The sequence below is a fragment of the Xiphophorus maculatus genome, chromosome 2 (genome assembly GCF_002775205.1).
Source record: "Xiphophorus maculatus strain JP 163 A chromosome 2, X_maculatus-5.0-male, whole genome shotgun sequence".
Taxonomy (NCBI): domain Eukaryota; kingdom Metazoa; phylum Chordata; class Actinopteri; order Cyprinodontiformes; family Poeciliidae; genus Xiphophorus; species Xiphophorus maculatus.
Genome location: NC_036444.1, coordinates 5,038,838 through 5,057,570, shown reverse-complemented (window position 1 = coordinate 5,057,570; position 18,733 = coordinate 5,038,838). Strand labels below are relative to the sequence as shown.

Sequence of the window (18,733 nt, the reverse complement as noted above, 5' to 3'; positions counted from 1 at the left end):
AAACACAGCAGTACTTCAAAGTACTTTGTTTTGACACTTTAAACTGTCAAATATTTGTTTACATTATTGGACTTTAACAGATACTGTAGTACCTGATTAAAAACTACTTCAATAAACTGCAAATATGAATAAATCAGAATTAAACCGACTGTATTTCTGTTTGAAATACAACTGAAAGATACTTTCATTAGTACTGAAAACTATTAAAATACAGCAAACTAATAAAGTTTGATTACATTTTTATCTGAATCGGCTTTGTGCTCAAAGAGAAACCAGAAAGAAAATCCAGAGCTCCCAGTAAAAAGTACTGGGAAGCAATAATAAAATACTGCCAGATAAAAATACATCATTTCAGTTCAGATGCGGTATAATCTGAATCTAAATGTGAAAAATTGCATTATTTACCCTGAAAGTAAGTAAAAGTACTGTTTATTGTATTTAAAATGGAAAAAATACTTACGTTTTGCTCATTTCTACATACATTGTAGTACTTTAAAGTGGATAAAATGTACTTTGTTTCTTAAAAACACTTTACAGTTTTCTCACTAAAATATTCTGGAGGAAAAATTACAAATTAACTCAGGATAAAAATACTTTCAAAGTGGTTTAATGAGGTACTTTCATATAGTAATCTGTAGGAAAAATTACAGTTTCAAGATCTGAATAAATATATTTACTTTGAAGTGCAGGAAAGTACAAGTACAGCTTTTTAAAATAGAAAAATACTTTAGTACTTCTGCTTTTTCAAGTACAATTTAATAAAGTGTTTGCAGTAGTACTTTAAAGGCAAATAAAGGAACAAAGTATCTTTTAAAAACTTTTTGAAAATGTTTTTCTTAGAAAACAGTCGAGTATTTAGATTTAACGCAACTGAAACTCGTACTACTTGATGAAAACGTTTATATTAAAACAATCAAACTGTGACCTACAACTATACCAGGAGAATTTTACCAAATATTTATTTGACTTTATTAAAATATTTTTAATTATTCACATCCAGAGCTTGATGGAAAAGTTAAAATAACTCAAATAAGGCTTAAAAACTAATAAAATGTAACCAACTACTGAGGTTTTGTAATATTTTCAAACATAAATATGCTTTAAATGTCCAGAAAAAACCCCAGAATAAATTTAGTATTTTCTGTTAAGATGTACTGGAAAACAATGAAAGTTTCAGTTTCTATTTAGTTATAAGTTTAAAAAGGTAGTTGAAGTAGAGTATATATTAAATTTACACCGAATATTTAAATATTTCTGCTGTCAGAGTACATCTAAATGGTTTGTACACATTAGTACTCTAAAAACAGATTACATTCCCTAGTTAAATCTAAATAAATAAAAAATATTGATGTCAATCAGAGCTAAAATTTATAGCTTTAATGATGCAATTATACTAAAGGATTGTTTCTGTCTTCAGTTTGGTGGAAAGCAAAAGTACTACATTAAACTACTAAAATACAACAAACTACCAGGGAATCCTCACAGAGAAAATAGAAAAAAGTCCAGTATTCCCACTGGGATATATTGGGAAACAATAACAAAAGTAGTTTAGAATAAAAAATAATCACTTTTCTTTATAAAAGCAGGAAAAAGTAGGTCTTTATTGTTATTGTAAACCCGCAGTGATGCTTCATGTGCTCTGAAATTAAATCCTAACAGCTGCTGGCGTTTCCAGCAGCTCCAGATTACACTCCAGTATTCCCAGTGACTAGGGAATAAAAGTGAAAGCACCAGGTTCGGCGTCCCGGACGGGATGTTGTGTAATTAAGCTGATTGGGTCGGAAAGTTGTCGGGATATAAACTTCCATGAAGCTGCATGCCGCCGCAGCAGCAGAGGCCCGAAAACACCAAGAAGTGAGGCTAAGATGGAGGGTTGATCCTGCGAGCAGCTCTACAAACTCCGCTTTTCTTTCGATTCAGGGGGAAACCAGCCATTAAACCGCTGCTAACCGACCGCGGCCGGCCTCAACACACCCTCCGAGCTGCCTGACAGATTCCCAGCAGAGGGATACCGGGGGACATTTCAGCAGGATCTTCGTTGTTTTGTCGCTTTTTCTTTTTTTTTTCTCTCTCTTTTTTTTTTTTTTTTGTCGGTGTGAAAGCTCCGACCGTTCACCGAGAACAAGTGGATGCGGCCTGAAGTTGGTGTCTGATTCACAGATGCCAGTAAAGGAGCATTCCGCTGTTTTTCGAAATACTGAACTACCTTAAGATTAGTACCGAGTAAAAATCTGAAACACTTGCTCAGTTCAAACCTGGAATTAATTATTCTGCGTCGTTAATGAATACTTTAACATATGGGAAGAAACTTTTATATAATTTTTTAAAGTTAAAGAAAATTATAATTGTCACTGTTCTGCCATCTGGACTTTGTTATATCAAGCTGGGTTATAAAACTCAGACTGACCAATAAAGACAAAATTATTCTAAATGCTTATATAGCTTTAAAAACACAGTTTGAGATAAATAAACTTGTTTTATTTGTCAAAGTCCCATTAAGAGTCATTTCAAAGCATTTAAGCGAAAAATAAATATCAGTAAATTGACTACATGTAAACTTTTATTATTTGTATTAATGAATCCAAATTTCTTTAAAGCAGCTTAGGAACATATATTTTAAAATAAAAATATTTGCATTTAACTTTTGTTTTGATACACAGAGTAGGCTGTTTTACAAATGACAAACTGCTTTCTTAAAGAATATTTGCCCAGTCTGGATCACTTAAATCACTTTTAGATTGTTTAAGTAGAGCAGTTTTCAGGCAGAACCCTGCTTAAAATGGACAGCTTGTGTTTTTATAAATAGAATAAAACTTTTGCATATTGAAATGTTTAAGGAAATCTTTCTAACACTACAGAACAAGTTTGACTTGTCCAAAGTTGGCAGGCACAGCCCTATTTAAAATGGTCTAGATACCAAGAAGAGAATTAGATTGTCCTCCTAACTTGTGTCAAAACAATCAGAGTAAGTTACATAAACCATATCATGTGTTACACATAATTTACAATTATTCAGTTCATGTTTCACTAATTTTGGTATTGTAAATTTTAAGCAACAGCTGATAAATTTTAGTCCAGATTTTCCCCAAAACAGCGGAATACTCCTTTACTAAATAGCTATCAATCAGAGGCCAACTTCAGCACCGTTAACGTTAGCCGCTAATGCTAACTACCTTGCTAGCTGCCCGGGCTAACGGCGCCAGCAGGCGGATAACTTCACGCAAAGAGCCGTGAGGAGCCTCCGTTGGAGACCCGGAGAAAAAACCGAGGGAGAAGATGAGCAACAACCCTGAAGGACGCCATCTTTTCGGAACAAACCCTGACGGAGAGCCGCCGTCTGTCGGTGGCTCTAAGTTCTGTCGGCCCCTTGTCCTCCAGAACTCCAGAACCTCGGTCCGCAGCTAAACACACACAGCCAGCCGGAACACACACCCTGCGGCCGCTCACACACCTGCCCGCACACCTGCTCAGAGCATCAGACTCATCCTTCAGCCTTCTGAACTTCCACACAGGACTGAATTAAAGTTATGAAATTTAAAAAAAGCCCACTTACTCAGCAGCAGTCCTCCTCCAGATTAATTAAATATTTTCCTCCCAGCAGCCGATCCACGGTGGAGCCACAGCTGAGCGGGAGTCCGGCCGCCTCCTGCCCGCAGAACTGCACTTTGTTCTGCTGTTGGAGTAAAAAAAACGAGTAAAAACAGAGAAACTGAAGCTACAAAACAAGAAGAACTCTTCTTCAATCTCATTCAGCTCAGCCTCAGCACAACACAGATCCCTGCGCCGCCAAGCTGGAGGAAGGGGGCACAAAAACTACACCGCGGCCCACAAAAACCTCCCCAATCCGCCACGAAGCGTTTGATACCGGCTTAGTTCGGCGCCAAAGTTCGTTAAAACGGACCGATCATAAAACCGAGCCGGACAGAAAGGCTGTTCGGTGAGCGGACTACTTTTTGTGTCGGTGCGGCGAATTTATTTCACTTTGCCTAAGGAACGGCGGTGCTGCGACTCCCATTGCCTAGGGAAAAAACCCGGATGTAAACTCAGTGAAACTCTACGGAGAGAAAGTCTTTCTCGCACACACACACACACACACACACACGCCGAGGATGGAGTTGTGTTCTTGTTGTGTTCTCCTTCTCACAGGCGGGCCGTCCGTTCCCAGCCTCCATGTTCAGCTGTTCGCGACTGTTGATGCACTTTATAAAAACAGAAGAAGAAGAAGGCAGGTGGCTCGGCCTTTTCCCTCTGCTGCAGTGTTTTAGCTGAAGAGCAGCTTCACAAAGAACCACATACCTGGAGGAATGAGAAACCAAAAATAGAACAGAAAACAGTTTGGCATCAGCATATTTATTTATTTAATGTACTTTGAGGTTAAAATGCTGAACTATCTTTGAATAATGAATTAAAAACTAGCAATGTGCTTGCAGAATGCCACACTGTTAAAAGAAAGACTGAAAACACTAAATTTAGATTTTTTTAGATTTTTTACTGAAAGTAGTAAAAACAACTTTTATTTTAGCGTTTTGTGTTTTTAAAAAAATCACTCTTAACATTGTGGCATTCTGCAAACACCTGGCCTGCAGTTTTTAATACATTACTTAAGCATTTTATGCCAAACATTTATAATTCACAAAAATATCTCACAGTGCTTTACAAAAAACATCAAATTTAAACCTATAGATTCATATAGGTTACAATATTATTTTTAAAAATCTGTTTTTTTCACCCATTGTAGCACTAAGTGATACATCTTGAAAACATTTATTGTAGAAAGTATTTACAGTTTTGTTGCTTTTAAAAAACAATCATAGTCAGCAAAGTTAGACTAACTTATTTTACAAAAATTACAAAATAAAAAGTCATTTAATGTCTAAGATAAATAAAAATATGAAACAAAATAGATATAAATATCAGGCCTTTAAGACCACTGACCTAATTCAACAGAGGTCCAACCAACTGGAGCTAGCAGAAGTAAAACTGAAAACAGTTTAACATCAGTTTGAACTTCTTGTTTTATTGGTGAATATAGTTCTTTTGGAAAGTATTTACAGTTTTGTTGCTTTTAAAAATTGATAATGTCAACAAATTTAGGCTTTTTTTTTTTTTTTTTACAAAACAATTACAATAAAATAATCCATTAAATCCTTTAATGTCCAAGTTAAAACATGAAGATGACAGGAAGTGGTGGGAGGATGATAGTGTGGCATGTATTTTATCCACTTATTGTAAACAAACTTATCGACGTGTGATTTTAATTTTGTTTCTTATTTAATGGAAACACTGCAATTGTAATATTGTCGGTTTTTTCAACAGAGGTTGAATATTGACAAAGTTTTGCACATAAATGTAATGGAGTCACAGCTACTGTGATGCTGCTTTCTACTTCATAGCATTTTGTCATCTACAGTTTGTTTTTCTGTAATTTTTGACTCCATTTTGTCTGTTTACAGTATTTTCCGTGATCTTTTCTGGTCTGTTTCTTTGTGCATGTTTGAATTCAGTTTCCTGAACTTTTTGCTCTTTCAGTTTGTTTTTGTGTCTTTTGGTTTATTTTGTGAAAGTTGGCACATATTTCTCTGCAGGCAACCAGAACTGAATGATTTTCATCCTGAAAGTCCAATGAAAAATATAATAGAAAAAAAATTAGTAGAGATGCTCTGATTGTCTTTTTTCACTTCTGATACCGATAGGGTTTAGTATCAGTTGATGCCGATCCGATACAGGAAAACGGCTGAATTTACTTAAAAGGTTTCTTTAATATATATATTTTTTTAAAAACAGACATAAATGACATAAAACAGATCATTTTTATTTAAAAATAAAAATGATCATTGAATTACAAATTTATTTGATAACCCTGCAATAGCAAACACAACAATTGCAAAATAGTTTTTTTTCTCTGACTAATGCAATAAAATATTTAATAAAGTAAATAAAGACATTTCTACATAACTCTATGAATAATTAATAAATATTAATTTTACAACAATTTCAACATATAATACAAGTGAACACAGAAAACATTTAATTATCTCAAAGTACAATACATTATAAAAGTATAGATATAATTAGTATTCTACATTTAACTTCTAATAAATACAACTTTAATAACGACAGTAATTATAGAAGTTTAATAAAATATATAAGAAAAATAAATAAATCATTTGAAAATAACTTTATATGAACAGCTAATTAATGTTAATGAAAAAAATTTTTACATTAGTAAATATAATACAAATAAACACATAAAATATTTCTGAATTATCAAAAAGTGTGTAGTACTAAATTACAAATAATAGTCTGCAATGATAAATTGATTGACATTTAAAAATAAAAATGATCAATCAGGCAAAGCTTTTAAAAATCTTCCTTTTGTTTGAGATTAAATAATAATGAGGGGAGAAATTATACATTTGCTCAGTTTACATTAATCCTGACTCAAAAGAAAACAAACATAGAGATGATTGATCATCTAAATTGAGGATTCATGATTCAGATGCATTCAGGCTCATTCAGCACAAATTGACTTTAACCTGCTGCTCCGAGAACAGCTGCTGCTCTTTGTTTGCTCATGCAGTTATTTACTGTTCTGTAATGAGCCACAGCCGCCACTAGAGGGAGCAATGTCACCGGTGAACACATCGCAGCGTCACCTTCAGATTCACCCTGACCTCTGACCTCTGAGGGTCAATCCAGGTCCGCAGACACGGAAAAAGCTTCTGCGGCGTCCTGATACTTTCTGTCGGTCCAATCAGCAAACCGGCTGTGAGTAAAGAGGTAACTGATGGACAAACAAAATTCCCTTTCTTTTTCTCCTCCTTTCTTTCTTTTAAATTACAAAAAAAATCCTCAATCAATAATTTCTAATAAATAATAATATAATTTCTTGGTGGAAATACTTCTAATCAGTACAAGTCAATGTATTCAGAACAAAGTGTCCCAATGTGCTTTACAAATAAATAAAAAGAAACATCCAATTCACACCCACACAGTCAATTCATTAGAACACTGATGAGAATTTAATTTATTTTCCAGCGACTCCATCACTCAGTAAGACACATTAGATTTTAAAAAACAAAAAAAAGTCCATTTTGGACTTTTTACAGTTTTATTGCCTTTAGAAATCAACAAAAAAATAACAAAATTTGGCTTTTTGACAAGAAAAAAATTGCAAAAAAAAAAAATCTAATGTCAGAAAGAAAATGAATTATTCCTTAATTATGAGAAAATATTAAGAATATTATCAGAAAAAAGACCAAGTTTAACAGATTAACCTTTTAAAGTTAGGATAATTTTTTTTAATAAGATAACCTATAGAGTTATACATTTGTTTACTCAATACTTCCAAAGTCCTGCAACTGGTTATAATTTTATGCTTACATGTTAAAAGATTATTTCCTTATCTTTAAAACTTATACCAAACTTCACAAGATTAATATTCTTAAAAATATTCATAAAATTGCTACTTTAATCTCCTAAAACTGCAAATTTATTATGGCAATGTTATTAATTTATTCTTGTAATTAAAATGAAATGTTAGCTTGACCTCTATATTTTGTTTGATATGAATTCAAAGTCCAAATAAAAAGAAGCTGTCAATTGCAAAACAAGATGGCGGCTCTGGCCGCACTGACATCACTCATGGAGGAAATTGGTGAAAATAAATACAGATTTTCCCAAAATTAATTATTCAAAAACCAAAAATTAGATTAACTACAAAATCGATTTACCACCCAGTCCTAGAAGATGTTAAAAAAAGAGACAGAATAAACTTCCTACTTAGTTTCTTGGTTATTAAGATTTGATATTCATCAGCTAATTCTCTTCGTAAAGAGTAAACATCTATCAGTCTTGAACATTAATGGTTTTTAAAGCAGCTGATACCATCAACGTGCTGCACACAGCTGGAAACTACCAGCATCATGTTTCTGATTCATGTTAAAACCAAACAGTATGAAACCAGAGAAAGGACCAATCAGGCGGCTCTGTGGTTCCGTGTAGTCCAATCAGAGCGCAGCAGATGGATGTTGGGGTGGAGAGACAACTTCCGGTCCGTGTTAGATCTTGATAACGTGGTTAATGCATTTCCAGAGGTGTCTGTTCTCCTTCGAAGAGCAGCTCTGCCTCTTTGTTCTGCAGCTCAGATCTGGATTTAAACCCGTTAAACTGATCAGAGAGAAAAAACTCAAAGCAGCAAAAATAAATAAATTAATAAATAAATAAAAAATTAACTATGAATCCTAGTAGGACACCAGAGCTGGAGGTGATGCTTTGTGTGGACCAACACACTGAAACACACATTTCTTTTTTATTCTCTTTTTGCTTTATCTCATCTAAACTTTGTGCAGAATCATTTTTAAAAGGGCAGCGTTGTGTAAAATCAACTTTTTTGAGCTTTAGTTATAGTTTTAGTTGTAGTTTTATTTCCTGTAATGTTGCTTTGATTCTTTCATGCATGTTTGAGAAATCCTTCAATCTCCATGGCAAAAATTCAGCTGTGGGAAACGCCTGGGTGGACTTAGCTCCGCCTTCAAGACGATGCTAGTCCTTGGAGTTGCAGTTTCCGAGGGCATCATCCCCCAAGACTCCCTCAATATGCTCCTTCAGACTAGCCAGCAGCAATTAGCAAACATCAGCTAAGCTCTTATAGGAGCTACTTCTAAGAGCAACACTGGTGAAAATATTGTTAAAGGGTTAATAGAGGAGCCATGTTATGATGACTTCCTGAAGGTGGAGTTTAAGAAAGAGCAGGAGTTTCTTAAAGAGACAGAGGCCCAATTTCAAGGCATTAAATCAGGAAGTTAAATTTCTTTTAAGTTATATTTGATTTACACAGCATTTTTAATAACAACTGTTACTTGATTATGGGATAAAATGTCAAAACACATAATAAAACCGCTTTTGAAACACTCAAATACATTTGTTCCTATTTTTATTTTCTGTCTTTATGAAGCTGTAAACAATTCACCTAATTTTAACTTTATTTCTCTTATAATTCATCTATTCCTGTTTTCTTGTCCTGTATTCCTGTCTGAGTATTTCTTGTCTAGTTTCTAGTGCAAATTTTACAGATAAAATAAGACAAAACTAACTTATAAGTAGCTTTTGATCAAGATATAGCAGTTTGTTTTCAATTAATAATACCTTACTAGTTCTAGCTCCATTGGTGGATTATTTCACTTATGACAAGACATTTTTCCCATGTTATAAGTAAAATAATCTGTCAGTAGAACAAGCACATTTTTATTAATATTAAGGAATTATTCATGTAAAACAAGCTGCTATATTGTTCAGAAAAGTTACTTGTAAGTTAGTTTTGTCTCATTTAAGCTGTACTCAGACATGTGCACTGGAAACTAGACATTCTGGTTATCTGGTCAATGCCACTACTGTGGGACAAGCAGCGCCACTTGGTTGGACCTCTGTTGAATTGGGTCAGTCCCTTTAAAGGGGGTGAATATTTATACCTATCATGTTGCATATTTTTACTTCACTGTCATTATTTTTTGCAGAAATCAGTTTCCTCTTCAACATTAAAGTTTATTCTGGGGTTTTTTTTGTGTGTGTGAAAGAAGTAGTCCAAATTTGTTGATTATGATTAAATTTTTTCTATCTTTTTTCTATTAAGCAAATTTATTTACCAAATTCCAATTTGCACAGTTTATTTAAGGTTAGTCAGCTGTTTTAGAGGATATTTTTAAAGAGTCTCTAATTGCTCTAAATGTTTTGTGAATCAGAAGAGATAAATGACTAAACCCCTAATCATAAAAGACCTTCGGAGGGTTTTTGTGAGCAGACTCGGAGTCATGATTCTGTAGGAAGCAGCAGAGTCGGTGTGAAGAGGAAACAAGCTCACACTCCAGTATCTGAGCCCACAGAGCTCCTCGACGCAGGGAAACACTGCCCTCTGATGACATAACGGCAGCTCTGCTACTTTTAGCAGCTGGAAGTGACTCATGAGAGCGGCTTGAGTGAATCCGAGCAGATTGTCGACGGGATTTCATAACGCTCTTTATGTAAAAGACGGAGAGGAGGGGGCTGGATGTGGCGCCTCTCCACCTGCCTCCACCTCCACTGCGGCTCCGCTCCACATCTGCGGATTTCATCCACAAATATTCTCCTTCGGATGTTCCAACGTTCACGCTGCTGAGCCTCCCACTGATCCTCCACATCCCACACAGACTCAGAAACCACAGCAGGACGAGGCTGCAGGCCGGTTCAGGCTACAGGAACCGGGTACAGAAAACCGACAGTCTAAGGAGATCCAGGGTTGAGGAACAAGGTTCACTCTGCAGCAAACGAAGGCTGCATTCACACCAGCCCTGTTTAGTCCGCTCTCATCATACTCCAGTCCGTTTGTCCAGAAGGTCCGGTTCAATTGGGGAGATGTGAATGCACAATCGAACTCCAAAAATGTGAACTCTGGTGAGGTTTGAATTCATATGTGAACACCAAGTGGACCGGAGACCTCTCCAAACCAGGAAGTGGACTAAGGATTTTTTCACAGCTGATAATTCAGTAGACAATTCGATTGGGGACCAAAATTGCAATATTTGTTACATTTTCACACTGCACTGTGTCAAACAAACCAAACCCTTTGAAACACCTGTACCTTTCCCCGCCTGTGGAGGCGCTACACCAAGATCCACTGAAGGAAACAACACAAAAACCTCAGAAGAAAACACTGAGAGCAACTTCCTTCTTCACGAAATGTAAACAAAACTGGAGTAGTGTCAGATTTTAGCGGTTGTAGGAGTTCTCTCTTGTCTTTGGTAAAAGTCCTGGTAGCTCTAGAGACTCGTTTGTTTTGGTCGTATTTACCCAGAATGCCCTGCGCCGTATTCCACTTCTTGATTTTGGAGCTGTCTCTGGTCCTGTTGTATCCACATATGTATTTAAACCAAGCCAGAGTTCACTTCAGCCAAACTGTGACCCAAGCGAACTAGAGTTCACTTTCGCACCAAGAACCACTGAAGGAAACGACATGAAGAAGACACTGAGTGAAACCTCCTTCTTTGCATGTAAAGAAAAATGGCGTCAGATTTTAGCAGTTGTAGGATTTCTCTTTTGTCATTGGTAAAAAAAACCCACACAAGCCATTTCTCCCGCTAAGGTGCTACTTTGTTTTGGTTGTATTTACCCAGAATGTCCTGCGCCATATTCCACTTCCTTTTTTTTTTGGTGACCTCCGGTCCGCTTGGTATTCACAAAACACACCAGAGATAATTTCAACCGAACCAAGGCCGAGGTTTTTAGGTGGACCAGAGTTTGCTTTTATGGTCCGCATCAGAGTTCGAATGCGCATTCACACCTCCCCAAACAAACTGGACCTTGTAGACGAACTAAACTGTTTGATTAAAGCGGACTAAACATAGCTGGTGGGCCTGCACCCATTCTGTTGTCTCACACGTTCAGATCTGGTCCGTATCAGACAAACACAAGCAGTTAAATGATTTATCTCTACATCCAGATGACAGGAAGAAATGACTGTCAAACAAAAAGGGGTGTGAAAGACAGAAAGATGTTTTTAAAAAATAGCCGCAGGGATCTTTTCTGCAAGAAAATTCCTTGAGTCTATGACAAGTCAAACAGGACGAGTCCCGCGTCTAAACAAACCCGGATCGGAGTTGATCCGCGTCCTGACGCGACCCCATCGGCTCACCTTTCAGGCTCCGCGCCCGACTGGAGTTTCTGGTCCTGCTGGGTGAAAGACGAGATGAGGAATTTCTTTGGCTGCTTTTCACAGAGACGTGTCACGTCTGACTCAAACCGATGGAAGCCGAACATCAACAAACACATCTTTACTTTCGTTTGCTATTAATAAAATGCCGGTGGGGATTATTTACATGAAAGAAAAACTAACCCTACTCTGCTTCCCCGGAACCAGAACCACATATGAGAAGCAGCAATCAAAAAGAAAAAGCAAAAAACCAGATCTAGGTCAGTTTTTATGCTGCATTTATTGCTATAAATTTCTTATTGTGATAAGATTTTGATTAATCGCTGTCACAATAAATTCCAAGTAATGATGTTTAAAAATCCTAAAACTGTCCATATGGTTGGGATTGTTATATTTACTATTTTATTCCACTGTTTTTTCAATAAAGTTTTGCATTTATTTACTAAATTTGTGCAATTAATTCATTTAAACCTTGTTTATATAACCTTTATTTGTTTTTAAGAGAAATTGACCTTTTGATTAATTCTGGTACATTTACAAAAATGTTAATGTTCATTGTTCCTACCAAATAAATTAAATCATTATATATCAATAAATCAGGAAATATGACTATATCCAGTTACTGTGTGCAGTTCAGTGATACAAATCATATTTTTTTATTTCTCACCGATGCCCTAAAGAAGCGATACAAATGTTTTTCAACAGCAGTATTTATATTTGTGGGGATATGATTGGTGTATTAGCCTTACAGTTAGCTAAAAAACAAGCAATAGTTATTATTGTCACTTTTATTGTTATGACAGTAACTCCATGTAATATTGTGATAAAACTTTAAGTCTATATTGCCCACCTCAAGTTGATTTAACTGTGGTTTAAGTCATTTTTAGTAGGAATAAATGAGGTTGCACTGCAAAAACACAACATTTTACCAAGTATTTTGATCCAGTTTCTAGTGCAAATATCTTAGTAAAACTGAAATAAGACAAAAATTACTTATAAGTAACTTTTCATCAATATACAGGAACTTGTTTAAAACAATTCCTTAATATTTTTTAAAAAACGTTTTCTGTTTTCAGATTATTTCCCTCATAAAAAGACATTTCCTCCTGATTAAAAGTGAAATAATCTGTCAATGGAACTAATACTTTTAAAGAAAGGAATTATTTACTCTTATATCTTGCTGAAAAGTTACTTATATGTTAGTTTTGTCTTATTTAAAGTGTGCTAACATATTTACACTAGAGATCTGACAAAAAAAACTTTGTATGTGTTCTAATTTATTCTTCACTATAAACTGCATTTTATATAAGAGCATTTTAAAGTTCAATTTTCTTTGTTTTTGTTGTTTTAGTTACATGAAATGTTCAGATAAATATTAAATATCTTTATGATTAGTTGTCCATCCATCCATTTTCTTACACCCTTGTCCCTAAACGGGTCGGGAGGTGACTTTCTCCAGCTGGCGTTCCGGGCCAGAGGCGGGGTCACCCCGGGCAGGTCGCCAGTCTGTAGCAGGGCAGATTAGCTGTCCTAACTTTTTAAAATGAATAAATGTGAGTTTGGTGTCTGCGATCACGCCTCCTTCGGTTCTGAGCACGTTTCATCGGCTCATTATGCGTAATGTAATAAGTGAGGATCAAACAGTAGTTTATGATGGTACTGTGTTACAGGGATGGGTAATGGGATTACCTGCAGAGTGTGTGTGTGTGCTGTCGGAGCTGCAGGACAGATATCTGTCCCCGCCCAGCTGCAGACGCTCTGCATGATGTGATTATGTGGGACGAACCGGGCCCCAAACAGGCTTCACGTCCCACTCGTTTGATCCACCAGATCCGCTCTGACAGCAGGTCACACCATGCCGCAGCGTTCCCTGTGCTCTGATCCATGACGAGTTTTTGAGTTTTCAGAGTGTTGATTGTAGTGGACTCGGTTCGAACGCTGTATCTGCGGTTATCCCTGTAATCAACGACTTGTTCTTGCTGGATGATTAAAATAAAATAATAAAAAAACAAAACAAAATCTTCCTACTACTTCCTGTCAACTTCTTCAGCGTTTTCGCCAGTAGTAACATCTCGCTGTTGTGACTTGTGACTTGTATGACTTGTAATGTTTCCATTTGGCTCAAAAACCAACTCATCCTAGTGCACAAAACTTTAAGTAAAATTATTTTTGTCATTTTAATTTGTGCAATTTTATGGTTAATGGAAATCACAGCTAGAGGCCATTAGAGCCATTCCTCGCTGTCATTTGTCGCTCTCTCTGTGTTGCGGCCCTTATATGTGATGCATGGGGGCGCCAGGCTGCAGCGGGCGCCACAAGTCTGCATGTTGTGTTTGACAGCTGTTTGTGCAATGAAAATGTGTCTACATATTAGCTGTCCCTCTCTGTACTGAAGCAGATACAGTTGGATTTGGAAATGTTTTTTCTTTGTTGTTGTTTGTTTTTTTAATTTTTATGATTTCTAGCATTGTGTGTGCTCCGCAGCGCACGTGGAAGATCTTTTTTTTTTCTTTTCATGCTAACCGTCCTCCTGCCCGCTGCACCTCTGTTTTAATTGGCTGTCAAAAATAACCTGCCTCATCTCACGGTGCGGTTCCTCCTTAGAGCGGGAACCCGGGGGATGAAGCCGCCACGTGCATGCGGTGAAGTAGCGTGCGTGGGTCTCGGTGCGGCCGCGCGACCTCTGCTTCACTGCAGTGTGGGATGTTTTCACCATCTTTATGTAAAACGTATGTGGGAGGGCAAACCGAGCCGAGCTGCAGAGGTGCGATCCAAGTGAAGAGGAGCAAACTCATGCGGTGAAGAGGAGCAGCATGATTAGTTTCACCTGAAACCTCCGATTTTAGTGAACACAAAGAAAACGAAATATGAGTCTCCTGGAAAAAAAATGAGTTCACTACTTTCCTCCTCTCGTTTCCTTTCTTCTTAGGTCTCCTTTCTGCACCTGCAGGGCGACTCGGGCGCCGGCAGGTGGCAGCAGAGCTCCCCTCTCTGTAACCAGCCAATCGGAAGCCGAGAAGCGGGACTGTGGGCGGAGACAGGGAGGAAAAGGAGAGGGAGAGACAGAGAGCTGAGATAAAAAGTCAAGAGAAAAGAGTGAAGCACAACAGCAGAGACGCTGGACTCGGCCAAACTGTGAAGAGGAGCAGCAACAGGTCGAACCGAGAGGAGGAAGAGGAGCCGGGAGGAAGAGGAGCCCCGAGTTTTTCCTCTTCATTTGTTTGGAAACTTCCTGGATATGCAGCTGTGTTCAGAGAGCATGCAGAGGAGAGAGGCTTCCTCAGGCTGGGAGGGTTAGTTAGGACCAGGAAGGAAGTAAGGAGGTGAGCGTAGAAACCAACACCCCCCATTTTACCCCAACTACCTCCACCTCCTCAACAACAACAAGAAAAAACAACTGAGAGTTTCAGCTTCCTGCTGTGAAGTGAAGCTTGGCACGCGGAAGATCTGAAGCTGCACTTCCTGTGTCTGAGAGCTGTCAGTGGAAAGTTGAGCAGCTGTCAGCATGGCTGCGTGCAGCCCGCAGCAGCTGACCCCGGACCAGCCCAGCCTGTGAGCGGAGCAGGGGGATATGGAGCAGCAGGAGGAGCAGCAGGAGGAGCAGGAGGAGCAGCCCGTCACCTCCCCATCGTCCTCCTCAGCCTCCAACGCAGAGCTGCCCTCCGAGGCCCCGGCGCCCAGCTGCCAGCAAAACAGCAGGACCTTCGGCTTCAGGATCTTCTGCAGGAAGTGAGTTGCTCCTCTTCTGCTCCTTTTTGATGCGTTTCCGCCGAAAAGCGGGTTTGCAACAGACGCACACATGGCTGAGTGAAACCCACAGGGCTAGAGAGCGTAAACTGGACAGATCTGAGCAGGAATTAGACGTTTTTATCAGAAAATATAAAGAGAACAGCTGCAAACATAGAAGATTATCATAAATGCTACCAGAACACTGCAAAACACATTTTAGCAAGTGTTTTTGGTTCAAATATCTTAGTACACTTGATTTAATGTAAAACTAACTTTCACCAAGCTGTAGGAGTTTGTTTTAAGTCAATAATTCCTTATGTTGATATAAAGTTCTAATTTCAGTGGCAGATAATTTCACTTATAACATGGGAACACACAATAAGTAGCTTTACAACTATGGGTGCACTGATTCATCGGCCAGCCGATTTCCTTAATTTTGGAGATCGGTAATCGGCCGATTTTTACATGCGAAGCCGATCTTCTCTACCTCAGCAAAGGTCTAAAAATCAACCTCTGTCCTCTTCTGCTCTCCAGTGAGATAAGTTTGACTGACAGACCAGCCCACCCGGTCATGTCTGCACGTATACGGTTAACAATAGTCACCCCACTGTTACCAGTTCAACAACTGTCTTGCTATATTGAGCGACATTTCTGATAATAAAAAAAAAATGGTATCGGCAAAAAACAGAATCGGCAGAACGGCTTTTTAAAAGATCAGTTAGTGATCAGCCAGAAGACTGCAACCGGTAATTACAACAAATTATTTAACTTATTACATGAGAACACACAAGGAGCATTGCAACAAATACACCCAGGTTGACTGAACCTGTCGACCTGGGCGATCTGAGCAGGAATCAGACATTTATTTCAGAAAATAAAAAGAGAACAGCTGCAAAAACACAACATTTTAGCAAGTATTTTTGTCTAGTTTTTAGTGCAGATATCTTAGTAGACTTGAAATAAGGCAAAACTAATTTCAAAGTAACTTTTCAGCAAGATATAGGAGCTTCCTTTAAGTAACTAATTCCGAAAAATTGACAATGTACTAGCTGCACGAGATTATTTCACTTGTAAGAAGGGAAAGTTTATTGTTCTAAGTGAAATAATCTGCCAGTTGAGCTAGTTTTTTTTTTTCATTTATATTAACTTAAGGAATTATTGACCTAAAACAAGCTCCTGTGCTGAAAAGTTACTTGTATGTCAGTTGTTAAACTGCATTGGGCAAAAATTGATTGAAAAAAATGATTCATTCAATTTGAATTAGAAAAGAACATTTTCTGAACCCGTTCAGTCCTGGAGCGGAGAAATATGCTCGCGCAATATAAACACATTTTTAATGACTGAAAACTTATTACAGACAAAATCAGGTCCAGAAAACAATTAAAGATAACTGACAAATAGTAGAAATGGTAATTGAAACGGGTTTAATCCTTAGAAATTTTTATTTAGACTAAATAACCGGAAATAAAACCTGAAGGGAGGAAGAAACACAATTCATATGATCCCAAAGGGAAATTAAATGTTGTTGTAACTCACATTAATTAAAATTCTTCAAATACGTATTGTACATGGTGATGGCTGTTGGCAGGAAAGATCTGCTGTAGCAGTCTGTATTACAGTGAATCTGAAGAAGCCTCTGACCGAAGACGCCGTTTTGAAATGAATAAATGATCAATTTGCTCATAAAGCTGAGAGATCTGTGTTTCTGCAGAACGTCCATGTGATTTAGTTTAATATTTTCTAAATGTGAAAGAAGAATAAAGCTGAGCCACCGTGGGAACAAAAGTGTAAAGTGTTTTCCTCCCTACCTTTAAGGTCTAAGGAAGATATTTAGTAATGAACATAAAACCGTGATCACAGCAGAAGATGTTAAATAACCTGCAGGTCCTGTTTTGATTTGCATCCAGCTGTGATGATGCAGCATGTTGGTGCAGCAGCAGCAACATGTTTCTGACGGTTTCACGTCTGGAGGAAGAGCAGCAGTTTAGCCTGAAACAGAAAGCTTTCATGACTACCCAGGAATTTCTGCTCTGTCGAGACGAACATTCAGAAAAGACGACACAATGCTGAAATAATTCGTTTTTATTTCAACTCTGAGGGCTGAAAATTTAGGCCGGTTTATTGTTTTATGATGCAGGAATCTGCAGGTAACTCTGATGGGAAGTTTTAGCTTTCCGACTATTTGCTTAACTTTAAATATAAAAAAAAAAATCCAAAAACGATTTTCACAATTAGCTTTATTTGCCAAGTTTGTGGACAGAAACAGAATTTGACTTATAGACATACAGATATTAAGTGAACACAAAAAATATGCTTTTATAAATTTGCCATCGAGGAAAATCGAGTGTAATAAGTTACAAGTAACTTTTAGGCACAATAATATTAATATTGATCAAAAAGTAACAGTTCCACTGACAGATATATCACTTAAAACATAAATAAAATGTCTTGTTATAAGTACAATTATCTGCTAGTAGAACTCATGTTTTTGAAATCAGAAATAAGGAATTAATGATCTAAAACAAGCTCCTTAATCTTGCTAAATAGTTACTTTTGACTTAGTTGTGTCTTATTTTAAGTGTATTAAGATATTTTCCAATAGAAACTAGACCAAAAGTACTTTGTGAGGTTTTGTGTTTTTGCAGTGTGCAGCTGACAGGTTTATTTTACTGCGGATAAAAAAAAAACTCAACATATTTCATTGTTGTTGCTGTTTTGTGGAATTTGATTGGTTTTTTGATCCGCCGGTCATCAGTAATGTCAGATTTCCCAGAAAACCTGAAATTTGGCTCTGTGTGTTTCAGCTCTGGATAAATACGAAAACCTGATACAGAAAATAATTCTTCTGTGTTCAAGATTTTAAAAGACAAATTCCTCTTAGAAATTATTGATGTTTTTTTTGCTCCATGTTTACTTTGTAGTCGAACTACATTTATGTTAGAGTTGCACAATATTTCGGCTTTAAACATAACAGTATTGGTGGTGGCCATGTTTTTATTCATAAACTGGGCCTGATGTCGGGGCAGTAGCCCAGGGCTCCAATCTGTAGGGGGCGTTCAGGTGTCTTTTTTAAATCATGTTGGAACCTCTGTTTTACACTAGCGACACTTGATTAACCAATAACTAAACATTGATGATGTCACATTCAACAAATACTAGCCATTTCAAAATAAATTAACTAACAAGATAAGTGCAGTAACACTGCATTTTATTAAAAGTTATGTGGTTTTCTGCCACACAGTGACAACTATTTTGAAAGAATTTCCATATGAAACCTTCCTAAAAATCCCAGCCATTGTTGTGAAAAACAGTAAAAAAATT

General features: G+C 37.1%; 2 protein-coding genes across 6 annotated transcripts in view; one reads left to right on the top strand and one right to left on the bottom strand.

Moving 5' to 3' along the window:
• The window catches only part of phf21a (PHD finger protein 21A), a 31,961-nt gene extending 28,166 nt beyond the window's left edge, over positions 1-3,795 (bottom strand). For 3 of the 4 annotated variants that reach the window (XM_023346172.1, XM_023346187.1, XM_023346181.1), the window contains exon 1: positions 3,554-3,794. The gene's annotated coding sequence lies outside the window, so the exon portion shown is untranslated. Of the gene's footprint in view, positions 1-3,553 lie in introns of all 4 variants that reach the window. The other variant, XM_014471898.2, reaches the window with a different exon arrangement.
• Positions 3,796-14,682: 10,887 nt separating this feature from the next.
• Positions 14,683-18,733, top strand: part of dgkz (diacylglycerol kinase zeta) — a 59,189-nt gene continuing 55,138 nt past the window's right edge. The window contains exon 1 of one of the 2 annotated variants that reach the window (XM_023348174.1): positions 14,683-15,412. In XM_023348174.1, coding sequence (XP_023203942.1) covers positions 15,255-15,412 — 158 coding nt within the window. In that variant the 5' untranslated portion in view covers positions 14,683-15,254. The remainder of the gene's footprint in view (positions 15,413-18,733) is intronic. The other variant, XM_005795814.3, reaches the window with a different exon arrangement.